The sequence below is a fragment of the Pieris napi genome, chromosome 5 (assembly GCF_905475465.1).
Source record: "Pieris napi chromosome 5, ilPieNapi1.2, whole genome shotgun sequence".
Lineage (NCBI taxonomy): Eukaryota > Metazoa > Arthropoda > Insecta > Lepidoptera > Pieridae > Pieris > Pieris napi.
In genome coordinates this window covers 7,684,873-7,706,643 of record NC_062238.1, presented here as the reverse complement: position 1 = coordinate 7,706,643, position 21,771 = coordinate 7,684,873, and the positions used below count along the sequence as shown (strand labels likewise).

At 33.8% G+C, this 21,771-nt stretch overlaps 1 protein-coding gene across 1 annotated transcript; it reads left to right on the top strand.

Moving 5' to 3' along the window:
• Positions 1–88: 88 nt before the first annotated feature.
• Positions 89–20,900, top strand: LOC125049731. The gene is made up of 5 exons (XM_047649169.1): positions 89–512; positions 6,338–6,475; positions 11,906–12,092; positions 13,457–14,570; positions 20,320–20,900. The coding sequence occupies exons 1-4, from the start codon at positions 338–340 to the stop codon at positions 13,512–13,514; spliced, it is 558 nt and encodes a 185-aa protein (XP_047505125.1). The 5' UTR covers positions 89–337; the 3' UTR covers positions 13,515–14,570; positions 20,320–20,900.
• The last annotated feature ends 871 nt before the right edge of the window (positions 20,901–21,771 follow it).

Below are 21,771 nucleotides of genomic sequence, written 5' to 3'. Positions count from 1 at the left end.
TAGTCAATGGCCAATACGCTCGTCAAATGTCAACGGTTGAGTGAAATGTCACAATGTGAATTGTGTTGGAATTTAAAACGAAACTTGAAATGTCAATTATTGACGTTATCCGCGGGCGGTAGGACGCTGTTCAGTGCTGCGTCGATGTATAATATTTTTTAAACAAAAACGTTTAATAATTCATTGACGCCGAGCCTATTTAATACTAGACGTATTAACAAACATTTCACAAACTAGACTCATTGTTGAGTTCGGTGATTTCTCAGTACTAGTTATTCTTGTGATGTTTGTGGTAGAGTGAAGTGTTCTTGTGAAGATTATAACGAAAACAGCCACCATGCCGACGAGTGCCGTGTATCAACCGACCACTGTAACTTATGAGCAACAACCAACAGACCAGCGTTGGAATTGCCCTATCAGCTATTTCTCACGGAGGGTGACAAGTAGTCTGAACCGGGCGGTCTGTATCAGGCTAGCATTGTGTCTTCTAGGCAGCACACTCTTCATTATTGGTAAGTTAAATATTACTTACAAGATTGTCTAAAATCAAAAGTTGATTTAAAAATCCTATTAGAATAATGTTATCATGTATTCTTAAGAAATAAGTTTCATATTAAGTTTGGTGCAACTATGCCAGAATAATTTGTTTTTTTATAATTTTCTATTAAAACTTTAATACTCTACTTTCAGTCTGGCGACTGATATGGCTATCAGGAACGTGTCCAACAAGACACGTTAATTCTTTCTGCCATTTGATTCTAAAATTAACTGCCATTTTTAACACTTAATTCAAAAGTCAAAAACTACATTTTCCTGCTTGCTAGTTGGATAATAATTTAATGAGGAAGGTAAAAGTTTTTGTCTACACTATTTATTACCCTTCTCAAAGTTATAATGTGCACTAGATTACAGTTCCTGCACACATACTTTGTGGCATGATGATGAAAACAAAAGTGTAAATCTCTTATATTAATGTAATAATAAAATAAAGAATTTAGGAGGTTCTAGAATTTATTAAACACTATATTCTGTAACATTATCTTATGTTGTGGTTTAGTCTAAGTCTGGTTGACCACATCTAATAAAGTAATTTGATACATAATATGAGGTGATTTATAATATTAAATTTGTTCTTTGATATATACATTATTATTTGTAACCATCTGGTTCCACATTTTGTAATGACAAGTCCAATATTAGGGTAGTAGGACTCCTTTCTCCGCGATTAGACTCGTAAGTTCAATATTATAAAAGGAGAATATTGTTTCGCAGAATCTAGGTCGTTCAGTTTACATACCATCTACATTTTCATTAAGTAGTAAGCACTATTTATTTACTTGACAAATCTTAGTCTGACCATTAGAATTAGCTAATGTTTACAAGTTTCCACCAAGTGATCTATTGACAATTATTAATATCATATTAACACACATTAGTTCCCTAATTAAAACATTATTGTGATTAAAGCTAATGATATTACTTTTTACAATTGACAATTACATAAAATATATTAAGAAACAGTTTATTAACAATACATAATTTACAAAATTACAATTTTTAGATTTTTGTTTAATAATCACCATTTATATCTGATGTAAAAATATGTTGGAGAAGCTTTTAGTAAAGGGGAAACTTATAAATTAGAATTAAAAAATTCAATATATGTAATAAGAAATTAAAAGGGTTTATTAATTTTTTTTCACCTTAATTATGTCATAATGATATTAATAAAATTGTTTTATAGAGTCAATAAACCATATTCACACAAACAGTTTATGAATATATGCTCAATAGGTCCTATTGAGGACCTATGAGCCTATTGAGGACTTATTGATTGATGGACCTATTGAGCGTCTAAATGCGGAAACTGAGTCCACAAACCATAACCATATATGGTCCTTTATTGTTTTCATTATATTTTCAAACAATACTCTACATAATTAAAATGGTCATCTAAATAATTGCTACTGGAAAATTAATACAAAGCCAGTAATGTCATCACTCATCAATATTCTTTGTACATACATAAACATAAAAAAATAATGTGAATTTGATAACCTCTTCCTTCTGTTTTTTTTTCACATTGGTTGAAAATTATGGCTTTACCAATAATTCAATTATGTAATCTTCCAACTATCTGATTTGGGTACATCATTGACTTTGTTAAAATATAGCCTGCTGGATAATTTAGAAAAAAACAGGTCCTGCTAGGGTTAAATTTCACGACACCTACTGCACTGATTTTGTCTATATATAGGTATATATGAAACTACCATAATCTAAGGTAAAAAAAAAAGTAAAAAAAATCATTTAATCTTGTAGGTAACGTAATGTACACTTATGACTCATCAGTGAAGAAATACATATTAATGCTTCTAATTTTAAATTTACTGCCAGTTCTCAAATCAAGGGCGTAGAATGGAAGAGAAGAACTGGCAATAAACTCTCCGCCACTCTTTTTAATCGCCATTTTTTTTACACAACGTCTGTAAGCAGCTGCAACCATTAGACCATGTTCCACAGTTTGATTTGTCATAGTTTGCTGGTTTTAATATAACCAGCCCTTTTAATATTAGCTTTTAGTCGAATTTACTTTTTAGCCTCTGCCGAGCTATTCCCCTGATTATTATCTGTATAGTTTTGGAACTTAAAGCATTCTAGAATATGAAATACTTTTAATTTTACCATAAAGAAGGATATAAGTTACTCATGCGCAACTTTATGCCATAAGTGACGTCATAGCTCCGGAATAATCTGAAAATGCTTTCTATTGTTCATATATTTAGGATTTGAATATTATTTTTCACTACGGATATCTTGCCACACAATGATGTAGTAATATTTTATTATGCGAATAAATTATCCTTGTGGATGTAAAACTGGAAGTAAGAGGTACTGTATGGACTACGGAAACGTGACGCAGCGGACGAGTTGGATGACCTTCTCGTATTCAGTGATTGGTATGACTATACGAAAGCTACGCCGAGGCTGGTTTAACTTATAAGAATCGGTTAAATAGGCTATGAAATTATGAATAAGGGAGCGTTCAAGTATTACGTAACGAATTTTTTTTTCCTTTTGTAAAACGTTACGACGGGACGGGGATTGAATTACGCGTTATTCTTAATATTATTTTTTACTTACACCACATAATAGTAACTAAAGAGTCAGTAGGTGGTCACGAAACGTTTTAGTAGACTTGGGAACAGTACTATACTGGGGTTCCGAAAAACGTTACGGCGAGTTACATGGGGGGGGGGTCAATAATCTTCAAAAATTGCGTTACGTAATACTTGAACGCTCCCTAAGACTAAAATATATATTTTCAGGAGTTGTAGTGACTTCATGTAACGATATTTTTTTACATCATGTTGCATCACATTTAGTAACAATAAGTTACCTCAAACGTAGTAGTAAATTGTGTTAAAATTTATATTACCATAAAACTTAACGAAGACTCTCGACCACCTACTTACTACCCGCTCCAATACGACACGAAATCTCCAATGCTTACAATGATAAAATTATTACAAAAACAATTCTTTAAATTTTATTTTATTTCAAATATAAATTTAATAGCTAATCAAACCTAAAAAATATTTATTGTAATAACGTTTTTCTAATTATCTACCCACTTACTTTTTGTAGTGGAAAATTTCAAAAATAATGTAAGTAATGAAATGACGTATCTTAAATACCAATTAAAATTTTTCCTGCTATTACTTTTGACTTATTCTATTGTTTAGTCATTTTTCTGCTTCTATAAAGCTTTTTTCTTAACTCGCTGTAACGCGGAAGTGACCTCGGCGCACGATTTTTTATTCCCTAACGACCCTTTAATGTTTTGCTTCGAAGTTCACAGTATGTGCCAACATTTTGTTCCTTGCGTCACGAATGTCGCATTTATAAGCGACCTCGAAAAAGGCTGAAGATCTTCGAATTCGGTTATGTTGTTCTCAAAATACTTGTTTGCCGAATTAAAATGTGTAATTGTGTAAATAAAAAAAGCATGAACTTCAAAGCGTAATTTATCTATAATATGTATTAATACCAGTTTGCGACTTATGTATTCATTAAACTAGTTTTTCTACGAGACACAGGTATGAATCATAGCATTTACCTTGAGTAAAACTCGTATGCGGTCGTCGGGGTCAATCCGTCGGAAAGATCGATCCCAATCCATTAAGCATAGCGTTCCATTTTCCATCTTCCGACTAGGTCATATACTGACCTGGCGTCGTTTTGTACAAAATATTAACTTGGAGTAATAATCTTACTACTGCACATAGTTGGCACTATGCGTTAAGGCCGATTTACATTATCTTAGTGTTTAGCAGAGTGCTTTAGGATAGTACCTACTTTAGTTGAAACATGTAAACACTACTTGCTTTAGTAAACGCTACGCTAAAGAACTTGCCTTTCAAGTTGTACTAAAGCACTCTCCTAAACACTAAGATAATGTAAATCGGCCTTTATACATAGGCGTTGTTATGAATTTAATAACTATGAAAATTGGGCACTACCGTGTTCGATTTACGCTAAAATCAATAATTATTTACGATTTCAAGGAATTCGGTATGTAATTGTATAGGACTTAATAAACAAATATATTAATCACTCATGTTGAACAAATTAATGATATGTAAATACTATGGTAATTTAAAAAAAAGTGTGCCCCTGTCAAGCTGATTCCCGGGTGGTATCTTCAGTGTTTTTGGTAATATGAGCCTGAACTCTGAGTGAAGTATGATTCTGAATGGAGAAAAGATCCACAATTGTTACTATAAATCTTTACTAATTATTAAGCTGAATAGTACGTTTGGATGGAACATACTATACTCAGGTTCACAGTAGTAAACCAGTGAAACGAATTGAAGAATTGAGGGGTATAAGAGCAAAGGCGCTTCAGTCCAACATAGCTTTTTTTATCTGGTCATACTAAATTGTAGCCCTCGAAAGCAGCGACAATAAGTTACCATTAATTATTATTCTGCTGATGTAACCGCAGAATCAAAATAAACTGACGCTTGATGTGAGCGAGAGATAGATAGATTTTCACAAAAGTTTTGTATTCATGGAAACCAACCGATGCGGATTATTGTTTGTCAATAAGCAATGGGCCCAAAAACGACATATGCTAACTTTAATGTTAATACAGAAGTTAGTTTGCATTTCCAAAAGACATAAATGGCATTTAACAAAAATATGCTTATTTTTCTATGATAAGGACATAATCATAGAACTACTAGCAAACTCGGCGAACTCCGTTTCGCCACCAGATGGCTTCGTTTTATGTAACATTTCGTTTGGTGATCCCGCTTTTCTGTTGAAACTTTTCCTGAATTTTTTTTTTCCTTTGCTATAAACCTCATGGAGCCCGAGACCTTTCCAACGAATGCAAAACCGTGGAAATCGGTTCGTGCGATCTGGAGTTATAGCGTCAGGAAGGAAAACCCGACTTATTTTTATATAGTAGATATATAAATTGTGATATCTTTTATACAAAATATTCTTTTCTCTATTTCCCTTAGGTGAAGTTTTAGTAATACCTCAACTACTTCAGTTTTGTTTATTAATTATTCATTACGCCATGAGGCTTGCTCACACCGTCAAGGTGAATTGACTTGTGTAATGTATTTTTAGATTTTACTATGTACGGACAAACTCAATAGTAATTCTAATGTTTCCTTAATTTTATGTCAGGCTGTCATTTTAAATGATGCCGCCGGACCCTTGCCCCCAGAATATTTTTTTCACAAACTCAGGTTCGTGTAGAGCTCCCTAACTATTTTTCTCATAGACCACAATTTTTCTGTTTCCGACGGACAGCAATATTTCAAACATATTTCCAGTCGACAATAAAATTTGGAGATTAGATCTAACCATGGAAATTTGGGGTGCACTTCCAACCACGTATTTAAAAAATGATTTCATCCAACTTTACATTTTTGACAGACTTGACATTTTTTTTTTAAATAGAACTGAACTGATTAAATTTTAAAGTAGTAAAAAAGAAAAATAGTATATTTTCTTTTGTTGTATTTTTTCTTTTTTTATAATTTAAGGGGAAGGCTTACTAATCGTGTACCCCCAATTTTTTGGTCTTGCCAACGTTGCTTGGACCACTTTGGGAATCAAAGTTGTACAGATTATATAAACACAAGCCGTTGGTTTAGTCGATAAAGCACGACGAAATTGTTTTTTAATATTTATCTAAGAATATCCGTACACGGTCCACCACAATAACAACATAAAACCTAGACTTGCAAAAACCAATCCGTCTCGGGTACTACCAAGTACGTAGATTATATTTTTTTAATACTAATTATCCTTTCAGGTCTAGCGCTACTAATTGCGGGGGGTATGCAATATTCAAGCTCGCCTGCACCCACGCCGACGCCACAAGACGCGGATAACGGTATTGGCGCACTCATCGCAGGCGGCGTCATACTTTGTCTGGGCTTATTATTCGCAGGTAAATATAAAAGGAAAATATCTCTAACAAAGTACAATATACATATAAGAAACTAGCCGTTTCGCGCCCGCTTTGCTGGACGAATTAAAATAAATTTTATGTTTCATTATTTTATTTTTTTTCATATTTTTATTATTCTTCTTTTTAACTTCCCGCTAAGAAAATTGAAATATTTCGAAAATCGAGTTTTTAACAGATGTTGACGTTTAGAGGTTCTAGGAAGCCTCCCCGAATGTTTCCGCGGTGAAGTCCGTATGGATAAATTTTCATAAAAGTAAAACAGCAATAAAAAAATGAAGGAACGTTAGAATTCGCCAAAATTCGAAAAAATAAATAGCCATAAACCATCTAGGAAAAATTTCGCATCGAATGGTGGTAGTTTCATGTCGATACGATCAGCGGTTTAGGCGTGATTGAGCCTCAAACGAAGACCATTTTCATTATATATATATAGATACTCGGAAAAGATGTATAAAGAATGATTATGCTAAGCCTAAGAGCTTTGTGCTTCAAAGTTATATATCCTGATTCCGAGATAATCCGATGAGGTTCTAAACAGCAGACACAACGCACGATCATAACAACTCTCAGCTACACTCACGAATACATGTGCATACACACCCATTCACACACTCATACGTAATGTCGTATAAGATATAGTTGTAACACTAAAATTACTTCTTTTTTAAAACCGTTTTAAACATGTCTCAACGGAGTAATTGTTATCTACAACACAGAGACTCCCTAGTATGGGGGCTAGCGATATATGAATTTTGTCACAACCCTTTTGTCATAAATAAAGTTTTTATAATTTCATGATTAATACAAAACTGCGTAATATTTACACAAATAAAAGCGTTAAAAAGAAGTTTCTCAATTCATTTAAGTCTTCGCTCACTGTTTGTTATATCAGATTCTTCAGATTCTTCTGAGCATCACATGAAGCGATTCGGTAATATAAAACAACATTTGGTTTGATTAAAGCCAGCGATTTCTTTAATAATAATAATATTTAAATTCCGAAACTGTGATTTTATATACATATGAGCATTTATTTTCACTCCAGTATATCTCGGAGTTCGGTGTGCCTCTCGGCAAAGGCCTCCTCTAACTCTTTCCACTGTTCTCTATCTTTTGCGACTCTTCTCCAGTTGTAGCCTGCTGTTGGTTTCAATTCGTCCTCCCATCTCTTGCGTGGTAGACCGCTTCTTCGTTTTCCGTCTCTAGTGTACCTTTCCGTCACTATTTTGCTCCATTTTTCATGGGAGCTCCGTAGCATATGACCCGTTCATCTCCATTTTATTTGGTCAATCTTAGTGAGAATGCCTGTCACACCTGTTCTAGTTCTTATCTACGTCTGTCTTTATTTGTTTATCGAATTTTCTTATGCTCAGCATGCTTCTTTCCATGGCTCTTTGGCAGCGTGCTAGCATATCCCTGTGCTGGTTAGATAGTGCCCAAGTTCCGCAGCCATAGGTAAGGCAGGGATTTCTTTACTCAAAACTAAATAAGTCGTGATACGTACTTCGTATCTACCGTATTTATGCCACTGACGTATCTTGTTTTTGTTACTACCACGCTAAGTGCTAATTGACCGCGACTATGAATTTATAGTCTAAATCCTGATTTCACTGATTATATGGAACGGAACTCGTTTTGCCGATGTTGAATTTAGTTCAATGATTAGTCAGAGGTTTATTGAGCTGTTTTTATATGACTGTTTTTCAATTATAGAACTTGAAACGTAACTGGCAAAATTCATTTAAATTTAAGTAGCGGGAACTTAATATTATACCTAATATATATTATATATTTCCATTCTTCACACATTATTTATTCGATTATAGTTGTGTTTACAAACAATGTTTGTGATAACACTAAGTTTGTGTTTTCAAAAAATTCATTTATTCAAATTGGTAACTATGTATACTTATAAACGTCAATATTAAAAACAATTACTACTATAATTAAATTTATATTACTACCAGTTCCCAAACCAAGGGTCTAGAGCGGGCGAGAAGAACTGGCAAGAAAGTCTCCGCCACTCTTTTTAATCGCCAAGTTTTTGGACTTTTAATGCTCTCTTCATTCCCTATATTAATATCCACGACATTTTAGTAGAGACAATATATAAGCGTCATTCGAGATAATTTTGTATCATAAAATCATTATTAAGAGATATCATTCGCCCTTCGCCAACCCGTCAGTTGAACATTGCCAATTATGTTAATATAACTTAAATTATTTCCTTTATAAACATGGGATTCCGTTTTTCATGGATATGTACTCAAAAACCTTTTGAGGCTGTCAACCACTGACCTCGACCTTAGCGTGACATGTTCAAGTGACATTTGCAAACTGTCCAATCTTTTAAATGCATGTTTTTGTTTTGTGAAGCTACAAATAACTGTGATTATTTTTCCGACCCAAATATCGGCCAATAGAATTGCACCATTCGACGTCACGTGGTACAACCTACATGGTATTATACTGAAAATTTTTTGTGAAAATTTTCTCTGGTCGTTGCTTCAAGAAAAGTATTAAGTAGTTGTTTTATTCATTATGAAATTCTTATTTGTTAACTGTACATTTCGTCTCATGGTGCAATTGTATTGGCCGACATTTGGGTCGGAAAAATAATCCCACGAATACCACACGAGCTTCAAAATTATCGGGCATTTCCCTCAAGGTTCCCTGCAAACAAATATAGTCGACTATAGTCGTCATGACGACTATATTAATTGTTTGCAACGAACCTATCGGGAAATATCCGATAATTTTGAAGCTCTTGTGGTATTATAAGTGATAAATTTTTGTGCGGTCTTTTTTTATAATTAATCAAACTAAATGTACCACTTTCTTTGCAAATAAAAACTTATTATTATTTTAAAAAAAAACACATTATTGACATATAGGTACGTATACGAAGTTTGATTATGGCACTATAACATTCAACGCGATTTGATATACTACTCGTGACATTAAAATTATGCTTGCTAATTACAACTTCCAGTCGTCCGTGACACGTGAATTTATATCTAAATTCATTTTTCTTATACATGATTTTTTATGCAAGTAAAAATATAAAAAACACGATAAGTGTTTACTGGGAAAATTTATTCGGAACATTTAAGTGAGTGTCAAAACCGTTAAAATAAATACTGACCAATGTATGCGATAAGTAATGACTAATTTTCAAAATAAGAAAATTGGAATTCGTTTTTAAAAATACTACATCCATACATATTAAAGAAGGTAAGATTTTATATGTAATGTCTAGACATGTCACACCTAGAACGTACAAAAAAGTGTGTAGTCTAGAACCCGTTCTTGAATCAACAGTAGCCGTTCAAATAGCATTTGAACTTATGTAATCCTTATTTCACTCCTACACTATCCACATACAACCCATATAATGCAGTAATCGTTAACTAGTACTGGTCTTGACCAAGTATGAAATCTATTTTAAATAATGGCCGTGTTATTTTAAAGCGGTTTGCTACGCATTTAGTTATTCATTGTTGAATCTGTGACCGTACGTCGAACGTGCTTTGTGAACACGATCGTGTCTCAACGGAAGTGAAAAATGTATGGGCGGAAGGCCGATCATTATCTCTATCCGATACAATTATTTTATATGTTTAAAAACATGATGACTAACAAGATATTGTAATCTTGTTTCTTTTCTACTACGCGTAATGCAGTAATAACGGTAATACACAACGTTTGTGATAGTATATTCAAGGAACATATTGACAGTAGTATTAGCGCAATGGTAATGCGTGCAACCCATCCTGAGGCCCTTTCTCCACTGCTCCGGTCCGGCGTCGGATACCGGAATGAGTCATGATAAAAATATCGGAAGGCCGGACTGCGCTTCTCCACTGTATCCGATCGGACAATAATCGATACTTGTGTATTTATAATGCAACACTTATATTAACTAAAACCCATATACTTAATTTTATAAATAAAACGTTCTAAATTCTGAATATTTTATTGCCCTGGCTAGTTTATTACTTTTTTTTATATTTTCTATCTTGAAATATTATAATCTACTTAATAAATAATTCACTAATACTATGGTATAAAAATATAAATAAATAGCAAAATAATTTGGTTTGGTCCAGGTTATCCAGATTCCTTCAAATTAAAGAAACTATAAATAAACCTGTGAATAATAATTTATAACCTCTTGGATATACTTGCACCGATAAAACACCGCGTTCCGATCTAGCAAGTTATCGGATTGTTAAAAACCGGATGCCGGAGTAGTGGAGAAGCACGTTAGTACTGTTGTGAGTTTCTAAATCGGATCGGTAATTAACGTTTGCCGGACCGGAGCAGTGGAGAAACGGCCTTAAGGTCCCGAGTCGAAACCCGTCTGTGCACCAACACGTCGCAGAAAATAATACTAAGTTTTTCCCCATTGGGAGGTCATGGCACTTCATACAATAACATGTCGAGGTTGTAAAGTCCCATGTCACCTTACTAAGTAGGTAGAGTTCAAAACTATGTTTTTCGAAGTGAAACTTCTTTAGGCGCATGAGTGTGAAATTTTTATGGATGAAAGGCTATAATAATATTAGCGTTACGAAAATGTGCAGCGTATTTGTCGAAGAAAAGAAGAGAGCGATTGAGAGAGAGCGAGAAAGGACGAACGTAGCATGAAGATATTCTATTTTTAAAATAAAAATTTCGTAAAGAGAATTTATGAATTATTAGTATTTTTTTTTCTTTCTTTTTCTATTCACAAATATTATACCTATTGTACCTGCCTACCTACCTGTTGTATACCTAATACAACAAATACATGGAGTGGTCATATACTGGTACATGGTCATCTATTGGGGGCTTTTACCTTAGAATTAATTTACAAAGAAGTTTCACTTTTGACATGTGTACTTTGTACGCAGGCACTTTTTTACTATGAATAAAGCACTACTCAGCATGTGCCTTGGAGCTAAGAAGGCAGGCTTTTGCAATATTCTATGCATACGATTACATGTAGGAGTAAATGCGTGGGGTGGCGTAGGTTTATTATGTAGGGCACTAAATAAAGTAGTAGGCAGATAATCGAACGCAAATGCGAAAAATTCTTCAAATTAATATGTATCATAAACATATACAGAGTAATATCGAATCCCTTGACCATCTGCTTGTAAAAAGAAGTCTATGTTTTCCAAATACAGTTTACATTACGTGTATAGAAGAATATATATGAAGTATCCAGTATTAAGAAGAGCCAAGCTTTGTTAATCAATTTTATTGTATTTAAGTCAAATCACGATAATTCAAATCATGTTTAAAAATTAAAGGTCTCTTTATCATGCTCCATTCTCGGGTAACAATAGCGAGTTTTGTTTCACAAACTCTTTGTTTATATTCTGTGGGTCGTCGAAGAGTAACCAATTATGTTTATTATTTCAGGTGTAGGTGGTTGGGCATGGTCTGCTCGTTGGGGCGGTGGTAAGGAGGCACCGGCTGGTGGAGCGGCAGCACTTACCGCCCTCAACCCATCAACTGATCCCTTGGTAGCAGCTCAGTACGCACCTGTGAGAGACGCACCGCCCGCACCTGATGATGAGATGCGCAATCTTATGGATAACAAGGAATGGTAAGAAATAAGAATATGCCATACTGTGTCCGTAATGAGCATTCAATGTAAAAGTATGAAGCCCTTCATGCGATTGTCGCTCGTTCAATCGACTGCACCGATTATGGTACTAGCCTACAGAACTATGTCGAGTGTAAAACGCTCGAGCTTGGCTACCAACGAATATTACTTTGATAATAATATATACACAATTTTAGTTAAGAAAATAGAAGATTCGGTGCTAAGAAATAGAGTAGAGTCAAAACAACATATGTGCCTAAATCGCAATTCGTTTTAAAACTTTTTAAACGCTTCTAGACTTCAAATGTTCTAAATTGTTATATGTTTACTGATAAATATGTAAGTTGTTTAAAAAATATATGTTAAGTTATTATAGTATACAAATAAATTTCATCCCTTAACACTTCGGTTGGAAAACATCTTGTACAACATAAACGAAGCACCCATTTTACACAGTAAAATGAATATCTGGGTCGGGTCACCTTACAAGATTAACTTAAACGATATATCCAATTATATTTTTCATTGACTACTAGCTTATAAGTGTCTAAGATATTTCGTTTATGGTGTTCCCGATGCAACGAGATAAGAGAAAGTGGTATCATTATAATGTAATTTTCGTGGTGATACCGGTCGTGTCGGAAATATTATATTCATACTCGTTATGTAAGATTGTAAGTTGTAGCTTAATCATTTATTGATACCTTTATAAGTAACATTTCAACAGCTTGAGACTCAAAGTTAAAAACCCTCCCATATTTGACCACTTATATCAGAAAATTGTTACAATTTTCAAACCAACCAAAAAGGTCATCTTTTCGACTTTCGTGTTTTTTTTTAAATTAGGTATGAGCGGCCTGTCGCCGAGCCTTTTGAAGCCGGTTAGACTTTTTTTTTTACATTTTGGAAATTATCCTTGAGTGAGTATTAACTATTACACACTCAAGGATAATGTAGCATTGTAATGGTGAAGGAATTTATGAAATTTTTGTTTTGATTCGTTACGATCACACAAATCCTTTCTCTTTATAGACGAGTTTCATATAAGTCACGAGTTTGTTATAAGAACGACAAATAGTTCATCAAGCAAGTATGCCGTAGTTTACAATTTACATAAGCCATTGTTATAACATGTTAAGTGATATTTCAAGGAATTATGGTCATTAAGGAATCCTAGAATTTTAATTACCCTTAGAAGAGAAAGTTACCGTTCTGGGGTCAAATCATTGAACCCATTTTGTTTAATTATGGTGAACTGCAATTTGATGTTGTTGTTGTTAAATTTAAAATTTCTTGAAAACCGGAAATAAAAGTATCGTATTAACGGAGGTTGAACCGTTTTAATTAATTTTCTTATTTTTCAGTTTAAGCAGTGCCGAAGAGAGCGACAAGATGTTGGATGGGCGGCCGTCCGTAGCATAAATTTGATGTTATAACTAAAAATAACAGATTTCTGTATTACGTCCCCCTAATCAAGACTTTTAAATTACGTTTAGAGAACCAATTCACATAACGAATATGAATTTATTCATTTAAATAACATATTCCAATGCATTATTGCAACGTCGACTTAAAATGGTTCACATTTTCTTTCTATGGTAATAGACCGTAGCAATTAAGTTAGATATATGCATTTTTCGGTACAAAATAGAAAATTTTATTTTTATTTTAACATTTTTAATTGTATTTATTCGAAATCTTCATGAGCTGCTCTGTAAAATTTATTTCCAATTATTTACACAATATTTCAGTAATTCATTCTACTTATACAAATTTTCAATAATTCATTCTACTAATGACGTCATTGGTATTGAGTTACAGAGTGAGCCTGGTCGATATAACGGCCCGTTTACTGTGTCTTTTATGTTCAGTTTAAAACGGACCGTTAAGTCGGTAAACATCCTCCTAAGTTTTCATCGTTCATTAAAATCGTGATCTAACACGTGGCCAAATTGTCGTCCAGAATAAGATAGATCTTCTAAGCATTTCTTGTCTAGATTTAAGAATTAGACTAACTATAGGTCACTATTTAAAATGGACATACAATATTCTTGGTAACATTTAACGTAGGTAAAAATGTATTTACTATATCCTATTATTTTCGTACGTATATAAGGTAACATTTTTGTACTATCAACTATATATTGCTCCACGCTTAATGCAATATGGTTAGTTTCCTTAATTATTTTCGTTGTTCTTTTTTTTACGGAATAACTTTGGTAAATATCAACTTATTACCACGAATTATATATGTTTATTTTTAATATTTATTAGCTGATAGTACAAGCAATATTAAGCATTGCAATTATATTTCGAGCTTTATATAATCCAAATTCTATTTTAAATATGGTCTTGCAAATCATATGTGAGACGTTCAACGCGCCGGCGCTTATTCTCATCTTCATATTTACTGTTTGTAATGTTTTTATTCTTAAATTTGATAGTCTGTGCGCAAAGAGAACCGTCGTGGGATTAGAGGTTTTTTTTTTTTTTTTTTTAATATTATGGCAACAGCTTCAACTTTATGCCAGTTTCAAGTAAAAGGTTGGGAAACTACACGCGAAAAAAAATAAACAAAGACATCAGAAGGAAATAAAGGGATAAGCTGGTTAAAAATAAAATATGTACATAAACATATTACATCTTAATATTATTATAGATTATGAAAGAAGATAATACATTATAATACAATAAAGGATAAAGCAAAAGGCAGGAGATTTTAGTCGGAAACGGAACATGAAGTGATTGTAAAGAATTCAGAAAGGAGGTACGGTCATATTGGGAACAAGAAAAGAAAATATGGTCAAGGTCACCAATATCTTCTCCACACTCACAAATATTACTATCAATAATACGAAGCCTTGCTAAATGATGAGGTGTACAAACATGTCCTAAACGCATTCTGGAAATGATAGAAGTGACAGTTTTAGAACTTTTAATCTCAAAGAACCATGGTCTACTGGGGATCCTGGGTTGAATTTCAGCATAATGTTTGCCTTTGAACTTGCTGCTTCTCAACCAAACATCATTCCATGACTCCCAAAGATGGGTTTTCGGGAGAGCAGCTAAATCATGACAATAATTAATGTATGGGACTATGTCTCCATCCTTTATAGCTTCTTTAGCAAGCTCATCGGCTTTCTCGTTTCCTTTAATTCCACTGTGACTTGGAATCCATGCAAAGATAACGGTGTAATTTCTTTGAGAACATATTAAAAGCTTATCACGTATTTCGCAAATAATAGGATAACAAAGTTTCATTTGGAAAGGAAATTTTTCAAGAGATTGTAGTGCACTTTTTGAGTCTGAAAATATGATTGTACTTTTAGATTTTAATAAAATAACTAGTTCTAAAGCTTTTAAAAGAGCAAAACACTCTCCAGTAAAAACCGAGGATTCAGGAGGAAGTTTAATCTTTTGAATTATTTTATGTTGCCAATGAATTAGACCAACTCCAACACAATCATCAACAGAGATTTTAGAGGCATCTGTAAAAATATAATCCCAACCTTCCCAATTTTGTTCCTCAACGCTACTCATGAAACGAATATTTGTTTCCAGAATATCTTGCTTACGGACGCCTATATTATATCTTATATCCGGATCAAGAATTAAAGAATTGAATTGTGTCATAAATATGGGTAATGATGGAGATCGATGAATGCGGCTGTGTAATGTTAAAAATTTACGAAAGCTTATTATTAGACATGGTAATGATTTGTGACGCCAGTAACGGGATGTATAAATAATATTGTTCAATTCATGCAGCCTTCCATGTAGAGGGTGGTTAGAAAACTGCATAGATTTGAACAAGAATCGATCACTTAAAAATTGCCTTCTTAATTTTAAAGGAGGATCGCAGCATTCTACTTGTAAAGCATTGGATGGGCTTGATTTCATTACTCCTGTCACAATTCTCAAAGCTTTTGACTGAATGACATCAAGTTTTTTACTTCCCAAGACACTTCCTCCATCTAAGAGAAAGGTGCCATAATCTAAAACAGATCTTATAAGAGCGTTATACACAAGTTTCATAGAAAACGGATGAGCACCCCACCATACACCTGAAAGGCATTTCATGATGTTAAGCAGCTGTGCACATTTCATAACAACATGTTCATAATGGGCAAGTCCAGACAATTTTGAATCCAATATAACTCCTAAAAATTTAATTTTTGTTTGGAGTGGCAAAGATTGACCATTGAAGGTCACATTTATTATAGGAGTTGTGCGTTTTTTGGAAAATACGACTATAGAACTTTTGGAAACTGATAGATCTAGGCCATTTTTAACTAACCAGATATTAAGACAATTAAGTGAACTAGACATGGAATTGCAAGCCTTAACCACAGATTTATCAACGGAATAAAAAAGAAGATCATCTGCATATTGTAGCACATTTATATGGGAATTTATAGATAATTCTAAATCATACGTGTAAATATTATATAAAAGTGGGCTTAGTACCGAACCTTGGGGAAGGCCTTTAAAAACTGTACGCTTTAACTCGGTAATATTACCATCTTTCTGAACGATTAATGATATGTATCTGCATGATAGTAAATTGATGATAAAACGTATTAATAACGTAGGAACCTGTAGCTCTAATAATTTGCGTTGTAGAATAGAAATGTTCACATTATCATAGGCGGCAGAGATGTCCAAAAAGGCAGCAACAATATCTTCATCACGCGAAAAAGCTATGCGAATATCTGTGGTCAATATGGCTAAATTGTCTATTGTAGATTTTGACTTCCGAAAACCGTATTGACTATTGGCTATTAAATTATTGTTTTCTATAAACCATTCCAAACGATTCTTCACAAGATGTTCAGCAATTTTAGTTAAAACGGAGGACAACGCAATAGGTCTATATGAGGCAACATCATTGGTAGGTTTGTTAGGTTTTTTAATCGCTATAACTTCTTGAGACTTCCATGTTTCAGGAATATTACCTGTGACCATGACGGAGTTTATTAAATTTAAAAAATACATTAAGGCAGTATCACCAAGATGAGATAAAAATGAGTACATAATACCATCCTGACCAGGAGATGAATCTTTAACATGTGAAAGCACACCTTTCAATTCATGTAATGAAAAAGGAGAGTTTAAAGAGGAAGTGTCATCTATCAAAGACGATTCCAAAGGAAAGTAGATCGATTCAGCAGCTGATGGAGGAGCTAATCTGTCTAAAAAGGCATTTGTTAAAAAAGGGGGAAGTGAAGACGATGATAAAGATTCTTTGAAAGCAGATCGAAAACGTTTAATACTTGTCCAAACTTCTGAAGGGCACGTAGAAGGAGATAAAGAAGTACAAAAAAAATTCCAGCCTGCCTGCTTTTTATCTCTGAGGAATTTACGTGTGGTACTAATAACTTCATTGAGAATATCTAAATTTTCATTGGACATGTCCTCAGCATAGACTCTCTCAGCTTCCTTTCTTCTGCTTACAGCAACCATACATTCTCTATCCCACCATGGAGGAAAAGGAATCTTATTAGACGGATTTCGTTTGACAGAAAAAATCTGATCGGCAGATTCTATTAAACATGTAGCCAAAGCTTTAGAGGAATTGGTCTCACCACCGCTAACTAATTCAGGCAAATCATTTATTTTAGATTCGACAAGGATTTTAAATGCAAGCCAATCAGCATTATTTAATTTATATTTCACACGAGGTTGTCGTTTTTGATAAGGAGAGCGTCTAATAGGTGAGGATATGATAATCGGGAAATGATCACTGCCAAAAGTAGATGATGAAGTGTACCAAGAACGAGAAGAAGCAAGATCTGGAGTACAAATTGATAAGTCAACCGCGCTAAGCTTTTCATTAGGCTTTGTACGTCTGGTTGGTGAGCCAGTATTAAGTAAACACAAATTATGTAAATCTAATATTTCAACTAAACGTACACCATTGGAGTCAGTAGTGCCACAACCAAACATTTGGTGATGAGAGTTAAAGTCACCCAATAGAAGGAATGGACGATTAAGTGAAGAAAGTAAATTATTAACGCTATTGAGAATAACAAAAGAGGAACGAGCTAGGTAAATGGAAACTATAGAAATATTATCAATTTTTATGCCGACAATATTAATGGCATCATTAGAGATTAATGAAGAAAACGCTATTTCAGAAAAATTAATTGAGTTCCTGACAAGTAACGCTACGCCACCATGGCCATCAAATCTATCATCACGCAAGCAGGTATATCCTGGGATCCTTAATAGGTACCCTGGCTTCAACCACGTTTCAGATAACGCAACAACAACGGGAGAATGTTTATTTATCAAATATATCAAATCATGTTTCTTTGGAACAACACTCCTGCAATTCCATTGAATTATCTTGGAATCCATTATTTTTAATAACATTAACTGATTTAATTTTTTCATTAATAGAGGCAACGTGGGACGGTTTCAATAAGTTTGAGTTTATTAAACTAGTTAATAATGCTAGTATCATTTCTAATACATCAGATTTTTCTTCTTCTTTATTTTTGTGTCCAACCAGAGCACTGCCATTTTTAGGCTCTGGAACTTGGAAATCTTTTAAAACATTATAATGAGCAACACGATCATAACCATGTTGTGGTTTACGAGGAGAGCGAGGTTTTAAGAATATTGTCTTTTTATTTGAGGCATTAGTAGAATTATCACGAGATACAGACTTCGATGCGGAAGAATATACGGGTTTTGGTACTTCCGGAATTGTTGAACTTAATGCATCTGCGTATGAAGGCTTAATAGAAGAAAAATATTTACTGGCTTCGGCATAAGACATGCAGCTCTGAGCCATTTTAACTTTGATTTCTGTCTGTCTCACAAATTCTGGACATGACTTATCTATCGCTGAATGGGACCCTTCGACTTCACACATTACACAGTACAGAGGATCTTTATCTGACCTGTCACATGATACACCTGCATGTTGACCTCCACAGTTATAACATATTGGAGTCTTAGAACGACATTGAACTTTGGTATGACCATAACGGCAGCATTTATAGCATTGTATGGTAGGATAAATATATATTTCTACTGGAAGAGCATTATAACACATGAAAATCCTTTTTGGTAAAACTTGCCCATCAAATGTTAATACAACTGATTCAGAGGGTTTCCAAGAAACCGAGTCATTAATTTTTACCTTGCGATTCAAACGTCTTATTTTAAGTATTTTGCCGCAGCCTATAGGTACGGATACATTTTGTTGAACTTCCTCTACACTCCAATCTACAGGGACCCCGCGAACTAGACCCATTCTTGTTACGCTGAAAGTGGGAATGAAGGCTTTTAACTTTTTCGTTTCCAAAAGATTGCAGTTAAGAAAATTATTGGCGTCTTTATAATCGGAAAAGCCAACTACGCACCTGTTTCTTCCTATACGCTTTACACTTCCGGGAATAATATTATTAAATTTGTTCTGCTTTAAAAAATTGCCAAATGTTATTGGATGGAGAATAGTCCCATCGTCAGGTGAACTTTGAATACGTTGAACATGTATAAAATAAGGGGAAACATCGGTAGAAACATATTCAGCACGGCCAATCGAACGGGGGTCCGTATTGGTTACTGAAGTTGTGGTGTTGTTTAAATTTCCCGCGTTAGAGTCTTGAGAGATATTTGAATTTTCCGTGTAAGATGTTGATGGTCGAGAGGATGTGCTATGTGAATTATTATTATTTTGCAAGTGTGGAGATGACGTGGATTGAGATATAGGTTTTGAAGTAACCTTTTTAATTAAAATTGACTCATCTTCTACATTGCATAAGCTTTCGCACTGACAGTAATCACCGCTAGAACCACTACCTTTCTTTTTCTTAATTTTCGTACATTGGCGACAAAGGCGCAAATAACGTGTTCGTTTACGACTTCCTTCACCTGTTTGAGATGATACCGAACAATCGGTATCCATTTTGTCAAATTCATCTTGTGAACCAACAGATACATTTGATCCCACAGGGAGATTCAAGCCAACAAGGCCATCATCCCCCCGACCTAGATCGGGGGGCTTGTTCATACAATATTTACAGAAATTACAAAAACTTACCGACTACACGATGACACTATACACAAATATGATATAAAGATTACATATAATACAAAAATTAAAACTACCAGCTTATCCTCTGCGTTTTAACTAGTAAAATTAAATTAAATATTCAACACCGTGAAAAATACGTCTACCATGAACGAAGTTTCCCGCGCTTTTTTCGGATTAGAGGTTGCAGCAATGCTAAATAACTTTTTGCTATGTTAACAACTATTACGTTCGACAATAAATTTGATACTTAATAGGTATGAATAAATAAAATGACGCATAGCAAATGAATTTTTTTTTCGATTCATTTCTTTTATCTTTCCGCGCAGACTTAAGTGTTATGTGAGTATTTATTTTATTAGAACCGTCCTTTTAGATATAAGTCATACTTATAATTAGCCGTGGTTTATTTTGCTAAATACCAAGGTAGTTAGAGGTTGTGTAAGTGAAATTTTGAATTTAATGTAATTTTTTTGATATTATCTGTGGGATCTAAATGTCAAATCGTTATTCAAGTTAGGAGATATAATATCAATTTAAAATCGGTATTTAAATAACTTGTGGCGATTTTGTAAGAGATAAGCTGTAGTAAGCAGGTGTAAGCTCTCTTTATGTTCTGCAATATTTAATAATGTGCAATCAGACATCACACAATATTTATAATATATTATTTTATTTACATGTACTTGTATAATCTAGTTTTGTTACGTTATGTACTTAAATGTTCAATCTTCAGCTTAATAAAGTATTTTAAGTGTATAAAATATATGTTTTTATTAAAATCCTACTCTCCTAACTACTCCTAATTCATACTAATACTTCCTGGTAGTATTAGAAAGTCTGGCGTATTGCTCGATCCGACGTATCGCGCTGACTCAGGATTTTACTTTTTGTAAGTTAGGGATATCTAGCAGCAGTGTTGCCCTAGGGGCTTAAGAAGCTTCTTTTTTTAGTTGCTGAAATGCATTTTTATTTAGGCCTGTTTTAAAATTAACTCGTGCTATGAATGTAGTTGAACGTCATTGAAGATGGCAACACAATATTTTTTTGGAGACACCTATATATGCTATCAGACTAAATAAACTACCAACAAAACTGTTGTTGTGCAAGCGCCGTTACCTTGGGGTCTAGCCATATTACTACCGAAAAGTATTCTACATACACTACCGCTTTTGCGTAATTGTATTGTCGGAAACGCTTTGTTCGCAGGCAAGAGACAAGTTACTACCGCGAAATCGACAGCGTAGCTTCGAGCTACTGTTCCCCCATTCCTAATGTCACATTTATAAACCTATTAAAATTTAAAAGTGAAAGCTTCACAATATTATTTTAATTAAATATGAAATAGCAAGCTGCAAAATGGACATAAGAATGCGAGCAAGGTCGGAACAATTTTCGATTTTAGTGGAATTTATAGAAAGGTCCAAAGCGGCATAATATATGAATTTAATTTGCATGATAAAATTAACTATGGTTTGTTTCATGTTCTCTTAGAAATTTAAGGTTATAAATAAATAAAATATTTTGAACCCGCATAATCGCGATATAGGTACAATAATTAGTAGTACTCATACTTTTATTACTGACAGCGCTTTTCATTTTATTCCATTCCCAAATTATGTCATCGACTACTTA